This window comes from Astatotilapia calliptera, chromosome 23, assembly GCF_964374335.1.
Source record: "Astatotilapia calliptera chromosome 23, fAstCal68.1, whole genome shotgun sequence".
Lineage (NCBI taxonomy): Eukaryota > Metazoa > Chordata > Actinopteri > Cichliformes > Cichlidae > Astatotilapia > Astatotilapia calliptera.
In genome coordinates, this window is record NC_137443.1 from 33,778,675 (window position 1) to 33,790,033 (window position 11,359).

The window sequence follows — 11,359 nt, forward strand, 5'->3', positions numbered from 1 at the left end:
TGACTACAGACCGGTGGCACTCACCCCAGTGGTAATGAAATGCTTTGAGAAGCTGGTCCGCAGACACATCACAGCAGCCCTGCCCCGCAGCCTGGATCCACACCAGTTTGCCTACAGAGCAAACCGATCCACGGAAGACGCTGTAGCCACAGCACTCCATGCTGCATTAACTCACCTGGAAGAGCATGGTAGCTATGTGCGGATGCTCTTCGTGGATTACTGCTCAGCTTTTAACACCATCCTTCCACACAAACTGGTGGCCAAGCTACAAGACCTGGGGCTTCCATACAGCACCTGCATGTGGATCAATAGCTTCCTCTCGGGCCGTAGACAGAGAGTCAGAGTTGGCCATCACACATCCTCAGCCCTGAGTCTCAGCACTGGCTCACCCCAGGGCTGTGTGCTCAGTCCACTGCTCTACTCTCTCTACACACACGACTGCACTCCTCGCCACCACAGCAACATCTTTGTGAAATTTGCAGATGACACCACAGTGGTGGGGCTCATTTCCAAGGGAGACGAGTCTACGTACAGAGACGAGGTGGAGCAGCTGACGTCATGGTGTAAGGCCAATAACCTCCTCCTCAACACTTCAAAAACCAAAGAACTCATAATAGACTTCAGAAGGAAAAAGGCAGAGATCCAACCACCAGAGGTGGGACCAAGTCATTGTTTTGCAAGTCTCAAGTAAGTCTCAAGTCTTTATCCTCAAGTCTCAAGTCAAGTCTCAAGTAATGTCAGGCAAGTCAGAGTCGAGTCTCAAGTCACTGGTGTAAAAGTCCGAGTCAAGTCACAAGTCTGAAACTTTGAATTTCAAGTCCTTTCGAGTCTTTAAAAAAAAAAAAAACGAAAAAATAATGTTGCAGTTATGCTAAATGTAAATATTAGACCATGTAATTTTAAAATCTGTGTTTTTCTCAACACATGACAAAATAGTGAACTTAGAAAATATACACAAATTGTGAAATTGCACCTCTTTAAAATGCAGCTCAATTAAACCTAGCTCCAAGAATAATTTTCACCGACAGTTCTGAGATAAGCTGCATGTTATTCTTGGATGCGGTTGTAGGACCAGCTTTAAAATCGCATGACAAAAATATCATACACATTAAAAAAACTGTATCACCAACGTAGCCTGGACAACATTTGCTAGTTAGATGAAGTCAGCTATCTCATCGTAGCATATTTATATGCATATTTATAATTATACGGTTCTTGGAGTGAGTGCATACACTCATGAAGTTTAGTAACTTCAGGTCACTGCAACAAGCCCAGGTACAGTTTACCGACGGATAGGTGCAGGACCTTGAAATGCACCGTGTAGAACGAAAGACCATCGTACGTATCATAAGTTTACCAGTCTCACAAATCGTCGTCATAAATACACATTCCTTAACCGTTTATTAATAGGACCTTTGAGCTCAATGGTAATTAATTAGCAGTGGAAATAATTTCTGGTAGCATCACAGAAATGTAGCAGTGACAATAATATTGTATGCTGTAATCGTACTGGGCAATTAGTGATACAAAAAACCTGTTTTATCCTGTGAATAAAAGTATATGTTTTTGTCAATGTACCATAATAACAGAAGCGAAACGCAATATTGTGTCAGGACAATTCACTATTTATGCACAATAAATAAAGGAGCATAGCGCGACAATTTCTGTTCAGCACCAGACTTGCTTGTAACCTATATCACCAGTTATGTTATGAAAGTGACGCATTAACTACTAAAAAATACTGACCTTCGTGTAAATGCTTGGAGCAGACTAACCTGTGAGCTGGAGGGTTCTGGGACGTTATATTTGACCTTTGAATGGCTGCAATCCAGGCCACCCGTCTTGTCTTTGTTACTTCAGAAACATGGCTCGAACAATTTCTCTTCAACGAAGTAATCCGATAACAACCGATCTCTTTACCCGTCGGCTTCCCGTGGCTGTCATGCGACCGGCTATTGCAGTTAATAATACAACAGCTTCTTGACATTTTTGTGTTTCTTTTTATCGCTGTATAACTGATTTTAATTGAAAGCCTGCGTGCGCTAGTACCGCTTGCCACGAGTTCCCAGAATCCTTTGCGGTTCTACCCGTGAATGACGTCACATTTTCAATCTCTATATAATATGCATGTTAAATTTTATATTTGGGGTAAAATATCAAGTCTTTTCAAGTAAACCGGTTCAAGTCCAATTCAAGTCCCAAGTCATTGGTGTAAAAGTCCAAGTCAAGTCACAAGTCTTAGAACATTTTTTCAAGTCAAGTCTAAAGTCATAAAATTAATGACTCGAGTCTGACTCGAGTCCAAGTCATGTGACTCGAGTCCACACCTCTGCCAACCACTATTCATAAATGGGGACTGTGTAGAAAGGGTGGCAAGCTTCCGCTTCCTGGGAGTCAATATAGAGGAGAACCTTTCCTGGAGTGTGAACACCTCCGAGCTGCTGAAAAAGGCCCAACAGAGACTGTACTTCCTGAGAATTCTCAGGAGGAATAACATCACACAGAGACTGCTGGTGTCCTTCTACAGAGCCACCATTGAGAGTGTTCTAACTTACTGCATATGCATCTGGTACACTAGCTGCACAGGGGCTCAGAGGAAAGCACTCCAAGGGATCATTAACACCGCCCAAAAGATCACTGGCTGCCCTCTCCCCACACTGGAAGTTCTACACAACGCCCACTGTTTTAAAAAGGCCCAAAACATCATAAAAGACACCTCACATCCTGGCCACTCCCTGTTCGAACTGTTGCCCTCAGGCAGACGGTACAGGGCAATCAGAGCAAGGACTAATAGACTCAAACACAGCTGTTATCCAACTGCAATAACACATCTGAATACTACAAAAAAATGTCCATCACGCCACTCTTGTGTTAATCTATGCACGGTCTGAAGCATGTGTGTGGGAATGTATGTGAATGTTTTACTGTTATATCTTATTAGTATTTTAAGTATTCTATCTATTTTATTTATTGAATTTTATTGTTTTATTTATATTTTGATATTGCTAGGGATGATGCAATGATCGGGGACCATTCTTAATTTCGTTGTTCTCATGACAATGACAATAAAGTTTCTGATTCTGATTCTGATTGTTTTCATTCAAATTCCATTGTTTTCATTCTAATTCTGTTGTTTGTTTTAAACTTCCATTGTTTTGATTCAAATTCTGTTCTGTTCATTCAAATTCCCTTCTTTTCATTGAAATTCCATTGTTTTCATTCAAATGCTTTTGTTTTCATTCAAATTCCATTGTTTTGATTCAAATTCTGTTCTGTTGATTCAAATTCTGTTCTGTTCATTCAAATTCCCTTCTTTTCATTGAAATTCCATTGTTTTCATTCAAATGCTTTTGTTTTCATTCAAATTCCATTGTTTTGATTCAAATTCTGTTCTGTTGATTCAAATTCTGTTATGTTGATTCAAATTCTATTCTGTTCATTCTAATTCTGTTGTTTTCATTCAAATTCTATTCATTTCATTCTAATTTCATCTTTTTTCATTGAAATTCCATTGTTTTGATTCAAATTCTTTTGTTTTCATTCAAATTCCATTGTTTTCATTCAAATTCTGTTCTGTTCATTCAAATTCCGTTGTTTTCATTCTAATTCCGTTTTTTTCATTCAAATTCTATTCTTTTCATTCTAATTCCGTTCTTTTCATTGAAATTCCATTGTTTTCATTCAAATTCTATTGTTTTCATTCAAATTCTTTTGTTTTCATTCAAATTCCATTCCATTGTTTTCTTTTCATTCTAATTCCGTTCTTTTCATTCAAATTCCATTGTTTTCATTCAAATTCCGTTGTTTTCATTCTAATTCTGTTGTTTTCATTCAAATTCTATTCATTTCATTCTAATTCCGTTCTTTTCATTCTTATTCCGTTCTTTTCATTGAAATTCGTGGTTTTCATTCAAATGTTTCTGTTTTCATTGAAATTCCATTGTTTTCTTTCAAATTACATTGTTTTGATTCAAATTCTGTTCTGTTCATTGTAATTCTAATCTTTTTATTCAAATTCTATTGCTTGTTTTAGAATTCTGTTCTGTTCATTCAAATTCCATAGTTTCGATTCAAATTCTGTTCTGTTCATTCAAATTCTGTTTTTTCATTGAAATTCCATTGTTTTCATTCAAATTCCATTGTTTTGATTTAAATTCTGTTCTGTTGTTTCAAATTCTGTTCTGTTGATTCAAATTCTGTTCTGTTCATTCTAATTCCGTTGTTTTCATTCAAATTCTATTCTTTTCATTCTAATTCCATTGTTTTGATCAAATTCTTTTGTTTTCATTCAAATTCCATTGTTTTGATTCAAATTCTGTTCTGTTCATTCTAATTCCGTTGTTTTCATTCAAACTCTGTTCTGTACATTCTAATTCCGTTCTTTTCATTCTTATTCCGTTCTTTTCATTGAAATTCGTTGTTTTCATTCAAATTCTTTCTTTTTCATTCAAATTCCATTGTTTTGATTCAAATTCTGTTCTGTTGATTCAAATTGTGTTCTCTTGATTCAAATTCTGTTCTGTTGATTCAAATTCTGTTCTGTTCATTAGAATTCCGTTCTTTTCATTGAAATTCGTTGTTTTCATTCAAATGCTTCTGTTTTCATTGAAATTCCATTGTTTTCTTTCAAATTACATTGTTTTGATTAAAATTCTGTTCTGTTCATTGTAATTGGTCCGTGTACTTTTCGGTATTTGAAGTTTTGTTTCAGAAACCAAAACGAAAAAACGATATTTAAAAGAATTTTCATTTTTTAAATTTTTGATAAAGAATAAAATGGGCGAAAATAACTTGTTTTTTCATTCGGTGGTAACAAATAGCCGTCATACACTTAAAATTAGACGTGCTTTTTTGGATTTCTTCGTGATTCAAATAATGAAAGTATACTAGCGCAAAAACAAAAAAATAGACGCATTTTCAATGTCTGAAACGGGAAGTACTTCTTCTGCGCGTTTTTTTATGGCGCGCGCACACCGTCCCCCACACAAGAGATCGACGGCCTTAAAGTTACACTGGAATAAACAGAGGATGGACCATTACGTTGTTTTTAGGAAAACTAAGAGAGTGACACTCCGGGACGAAGACATGACTGCAGAAAAACTGGGTCGCATCTTTCAGGTAGATATGTAAACTTCGCAAACTTTGCTTTCAGCAGTTTTTTTATGAACGTTATTGTTCTTCCTTACTGCGGAACGGCTAACGTTAACATTTGGTGATTTCATGTAGGCCTACTTTTACTAATACTATGTCTAGCCGTCTTCATTGTGCTAATATGTGAATTGTGCACATGTGCTAATGTGTAAATAGTTATTCATTGACTTTTACCGGCTACTAGCTAATAAGTAAGCCTTTAGAGCCTATTAACCGTGTGCACAGGAGTAACACGTTAGCAGAGCAACGTGATTTACGGAAACTTTTCTTAAACAGGTATCCGCGCATACTCTGTACATCACGGATGATTCAAACGTGGCTATGTTCCCCGGTGCGGTCTCTGGTGTTTTCAGCGCATTAGACCTTACACCCAGAGGTCACTATGAAGTCCACGGAGAAGACATGGAGTCAATTCCAACAGCAGGTTCCAGCGGGCAGCGTTTTGCATTTATGCGAGCACCAGCTGTGGCAGCGTCTGCACCTTCACGTTCACAGCAGGCTACTTCAAGTTCCCCTATGTCCTCCAAAACATTTCAGAGGTAGGATGAGTCTGTGTTCTTGAATATTAAATTACAGAACAGGCAAAATAAAAAGAAACATAAGGTGCATGGATAGTTGAATTGTTAAGAATAGCAAAGCTGTTTTAGTACAATTTGCCTATAGCAATCACTGAATGGATTTGTGGCCTGCTGTCTTTTACAAGATATGTAAAATTATTATGTTTTGTTTTACAGATCAGTGTACTTTGCAGATGTAGTTGGTGGGAGGTTGATTCCCAATAGAATGGTGGTTGTACGATTCCTGGAGTCTGAGGCTACGCTTCAAGGGATAGTAGGAAAAGTGCAAGATGCCATTGGTAATTACAACCCAATAATTTTGACAGATGCACAGGGCAATGCAATTCTGGAGTCGGAGGGCACAACAGGTGAGCCATAATATTACAGTTAAAGCCCATATCTTATGGAGAGACATGTCTTACCAGACTCTTTGTAATATTTATTGGGTAATATGGTATTGGCTTCTAAACAGGTTTCTTTGGTTTTGTTTTTCATCTGTAGGGTCACAGTACTGGAGACAAAATGCACGAAAAATTCTTGCTGTGCCTGAACAAGACTTTAATTGCCTCCAGGGAACAAAGAGGAAGAAACTGAGGTATGTGAATAAATATGTATATACTATAGGATGAACATCAATATAGAAGAATTAATTTGATTTAAATCCTATAATAGCAGTAAGACATCACTACATAAATCATCATCTATCAGTAAGTGATGTGATGTTTCTTTAAGCCAGTAAGTAGCTTTGACATCTGATTATCCATTTTTATTTGTAGCAGCCGTAAAGATGATGACAGTGCCAGTTTGGGAGAAGTGAGTGACAAAATAGAAGAGTTGGTGTTGGCATCTCAAAGTCTGCCAGCTGTCACAGCAGCAATCAAAGAGCTCACTGATCTTGCAGTTGCCCAGAAAGTCACAACCCCCAAGCTGCAGACACTCAAGGAGGGATTTAGCTGCGTGGTTTGTATGAGTATGTTCAAATGTTGCTTAGTAAATACATTACATCTACACTAACATTTTAATTACAATTAAAACAATGTCAAACCACATTCAATCATTACTTTGGACAAACATTTTTTTACCAAACATAGGCTCTTTATTCAGCAGTGTCCATTTAAATACTTAGGCACAGACAATCAAGATGCAGGTCTACTGTAACATAACATTCAAAAGTTTACATGCACATTTAATTTGGGTTCTCCTTGCAATCTTGACTATGAAAGTATAGCTTTTCAAATTGATTACAATGTCAGTATGGGTGACGGTACACTGTTCACAGTAATGTAAAACTAAAAAGTTCACATTTAAAATGGGACTGTAGTTGCATATATTGAATCAAGTACCTGTAACTTTTTCATTTTTCTTGCTTGCTAATTGAGAAAATGTACTGATTTTGCCCCTCATCAATTATAGACAAAAATATAGACAGGGACTTTCTCAGAACAGCGTGAACAAGAGGAATTACAGAATAACCAAAAATATTCTGCATGCTGTCTGTAAATTTATGTCAAGACTGACTTTGAACCTATAGTTTGAACTAAATTCAACATAAATGGATAACAGTCTCACTTATCTGATTTACTTTTGCAGACATCATTGAGGATCCAGTGTTCTCACTGTGCTGCAGAAGCATTATTGGCTGCAAGACATGTGTGGAACAGTGGCAAGAGACATCACAGCACTGTGCAAAATGCAGGGAGAGTAACAACGGAGTTCTACAAATTACTGGTCTAACAGCTGCATTTTCTGTATTGAAATCTTTTTTTGCAGAGGAGTAATGTAGTGTGTACACACAAATGTTTACAGTCAGTTGATTTTTTTTTTTGTCTGTTCTGTACAGTTTACAGATGCAGTGGTTCATACATTTCTCTGAGTTATGTTTATGAGACAGAGCAGAGCTTCTTTGTATGGCATAAAGTCACCATTTACGGCTCTAAAAAACAAATGTGAAATATCAGGATATTTTTCTGCAAAATGACTCTCTGTTCTAAGTTTGTCCTGTTCGGTTGTGAAGGGATCAACTCCAAAAGTCGAATATTCTTTGAGTGCAGATCCCAAGTGCTGCCTGTAAAGGTCTGCTGCTTCAAGTGCATTTGGCAAGAGCTCTGGAGAAATTCTTCTTTTACACCCATGTTCTGCAAAGTGATTTGGTATGCCTTTTCCTGTAAAAAATAGAGGAGGTGTTTAAATGTTCATTATCAGGGTTGTAAGCAATCTGACTTTTTTTTTTTTTTTTTTTTACCTGGGATTCTATGAGCATTCCATGATTCTACCACACTTGCAAGACCAATGTTACACAGCTGACAGGTTAGATTGGACACACAGTATCGCACAAGGTTATCCTCCATATCTATCTCCTCCTGGTCCATCAGCTGGAGTAGGGCAGTTTTTAGTGGGTAGTTGACACGGTTGTTGATTTCAGGCCAAATCCTTTCAACTGTGTGGTTCTAAAAGAGTTAAAAGAAACATGTCTTAAATGTACGTAGTAGTACACGTAATAGTATAAGAATTTCAGCTGATGTTAATGGTACTTAAATCTTACTCTTGTGGATGAGGTCTGTAAATAAGGCAGTCTCTCCTGATTGAAGCGATGATGTGACAGCATCTCTTGCATGAACAGTGTTAAATAAAATTCCTTTCCATGGTCTACTCGCACCTGGTCCCACATACCATAGGTGATCACTGCAGGTCTGGTACAGGAAAAATAAAGAACATTTATTAACTATTTTGCTTTAAGACCAGCAAAGGTGTTATTATTTTGAATGTATTCATTCATGTTTTTTTTGGGTAATATTTTAGTTGTAGTAGGACAACATATATTTCTTAAGTTTCTTTGCAATGTCACTGTCATGCTCAGACTTTAGATGTATGTCAGAACAATTGAAAGATATGTGGAAATCCAAGAACCTTGTTCCATTCATAAATGAACACTGATTAATTGCAATAAAGTAGTTAAATGATTCATGTGCAATTCCATTTTATTTATTTTTACATTAATAGAAAATGTTGATCAAAATGTTTGGTAAGTTCTTAATATATTATATTCAGGAACATAACCAGACCCATCTGTTGCATGTCTAATTTAAATTCAAATATTGTAAATTTGGGTGCAGCTCATGTCCAATATGACTAACATGTCCATCAAAACACTTAAGATGAAATAAATGGTTTGAGAGGTTGTATTACCTGAAAACATATTCATAGATGCTCAAGTTGTTTTTGATTGGCATTGTGGAATGACTCACAATCTTTTTACTGAATCCATCTACAGCTAAAACATGGGTGACTCCAAACATTACAAGTTTCTCGTTTTGGTCCAGGTGAACCTTGTGCCCCATGCATTCAGCATGGTACGGTGTGGGATTAAGATTCCGAGCTCCCTTACAAAAAAATCACAAAAATAAATGACAGCTGACTGGATAAAGGCAGATTTGATCATACGTTTGAGGAAGAGTCAAGTAACTGTTAAAGCAGGGCGTACATCTGTTAAACAGAATTAGGCCCTACCATTACATGATGTATATCACAAATATGACAAAGAACATTGGAATACAGTTCTAGTGGAAGATTAAATAACATAGGCTACCTGGCGTCTTGCTTCATGATAAGGTTGATGCACCTCTCTTAAAATTGACCCAATTCGTCCCTCTGCAGCATGTACCCCTTTTGTGGACAGATAGCCCTTCATCATTTTGCGGCCATATGTTGGGCCCACCTGTTTAAAATAAAAGATCATGCTACTACTAGAACAACAAATGTAAAGTAGCTTATTCTGAAAGCAAATGTGTAAAGCTAAAGTATTGTGCTAATTAACTGTACAAATACCAGTGAGAGACATCTTTAAAATAACTAACGTTACCCACCACCCGCAAGACGCTAAAACGCGCGGGCGCGCGCACACAGTCTAGACTAACCCCCTTACAACCCAGTTAAGACAACCATACACAGTCATAAGGTGAAGGAAGAAAGTACCTTACCTCATTTATAGCTTGTGTCACCTCAAGCTCCAACCGTGTGTCCGAGAGTCGACAGCTAGTGATTTGCTCAGCACAAAACTTTCTAACATTTCTCGCAGAAAATCCTCTCACTTCCCCGTGTTCATATGACAGACGCTCTGATATAATTTCCGATGACAGGCCTTGTTTTGCCATCTCCATGATCACGTCTGAGTATTTTTCCAACGTCATGATGTCCACACTACAGTGTTTGCCATAAGTTTGCGCATCACTTGTACAGGTTGTTGACCTACTAAAACTTCCGGTTCAGACAAAATAAATAAAGGGCCCTTTCTCGTTCTTTTTTCTTGGGTTTTTCGTTTCTGATGTGCGAAAGGACAAAATGAAAAAAACAATTGTTTTACGTTTTTCATTTTAGCTTTTTAAGTTGAGAATTAAATAAGTGTCTCATTTTCTTTTTTAAATTATACTTTCTGAAACGAAACTTCAAATACCGAAAAGTACACGGACCCAAACCCTATTCTGTACATTCTAATTCCATTATTTTCATTCAAATTCCATTGTTTTCATTCAAATTCTATTCATTTCATTCTAATTCTGTTCTTTTCATTGAAATTCCATTGTTTTCATTCAAATGCTTTTGTTTTCATTCAAATTCCATTGTTTTCATTCAAATTCTATTCATTTCATTCTAATTCCGTTCTTTTCATTGAAATTCCATTGTTTTCATTCCAATTCTTTTCTTTTCATTCAAATTCCATTGTTTTGATTCAAATTCTGTTCTGTTGATTCATATTTTGTTCTGTTGATTCAAATTCTGTTCTGTTCATTCTAATTCTGTTCTTTTCATTCAAATTCCATTGTTTTCATTCAAATGCTTTTGTTTTCATTCAAATTCCATTGTTTTCATTCAAATTCTATTCATTTCATTCTAATTCTGTTTTTTTCATTGAAATTCCATTGTTTTGATTCAAATTCTTTTTTTTTCATTTAAATTCCATTGTTTTGATTCAAATTCTGTTCTGTTCATTCTAATTCCGTTGTTTTCATTGAAATTCGTTGTTTTCATTCAAATTCCATTGTTTTTATTCAAATTCTGTTCTGTTGATTCAAATTCTGTTCTGTTGATTTAAATTCTGTTCTGTTCATTCTAATTCCGTTCTTTTCATTGAAATTCGTTGTTTTCATTCAAATGCTTCCTTTTTCATTCAAATTCCATTGTTTTGATTCAAATTCTGTTCTGTTGATTCAAATTCTGTTCTGTTGATTCTAATTCTGTTCTGTTCATTCTAATTCTGTTCTGTTCATTTGAATTCTGTTGTTTTCATTCAAATTCTATTCATTTCATTCTAATTCCGTTCTTTTCATTGAAATTCGTTGTTTTCATTCAAATGCTTCCTTTTTCATTCAAATTCCGTTGTTTTCATTCAAATTCCGTTGTTTTCATTCTAACTCTGTTGTTTGTTTTAAACTTCCATTGTTTCGATTCAAATTCTGTTCTGTTCATTCAAATTCTGTTTTTTCATTGAAATTCCATTGTTTTCATTCAAATGCTTTTGTTTTCTTTCAAATTCCATTGTTTTGATTTAAATTCTGTTCTGTTGTTTCAAATTCTGTTCTGTTGATTCAAATTCTGTTCTGTTCATTCTAATTCCGTTGTTTTCATTCAAATTCTATTCTTTTCATTCTAATTCC

The 11,359-nt window shown here is 36.1% G+C and overlaps 1 protein-coding gene across 1 annotated transcript; it reads left to right on the forward strand.

The window, feature by feature from the left end:
* Positions 1–4,694: 4,694 nt before the first annotated feature.
* Positions 4,695–8,670, forward strand: LOC145424343 (uncharacterized). The gene is made up of 5 exons (XM_080297590.1): positions 4,695–5,690; positions 5,886–6,076; positions 6,210–6,303; positions 6,485–6,678; positions 7,299–8,670. Exons 1-5 carry the CDS (start codon positions 5,473–5,475, stop codon positions 7,484–7,486), a joined length of 885 nt encoding a protein of 294 aa, XP_080153716.1. The 5' UTR covers positions 4,695–5,472; the 3' UTR covers positions 7,487–8,670.
* The last annotated feature ends 2,689 nt before the right edge of the window (positions 8,671–11,359 follow it).

Coding starts and splice junctions, on each gene's coding strand:
- LOC145424343 (XM_080297590.1), top strand. CDS start 5,473: ATGTTCCCCGGTGCGGTCTCTGGTGTTTTCAGCGCATTAGACCTTACA. Junction 5,691..5,885: donor TCCTCCAAAACATTTCAGAG/GTAGGATGAGTC, acceptor TTTGTTTTACAG/ATCAGTGTACTTTGCAGATG. Junction 6,304..6,484: donor ACAAAGAGGAAGAAACTGAG/GTATGTGAATAA, acceptor TTTTATTTGTAG/CAGCCGTAAAGATGATGACA.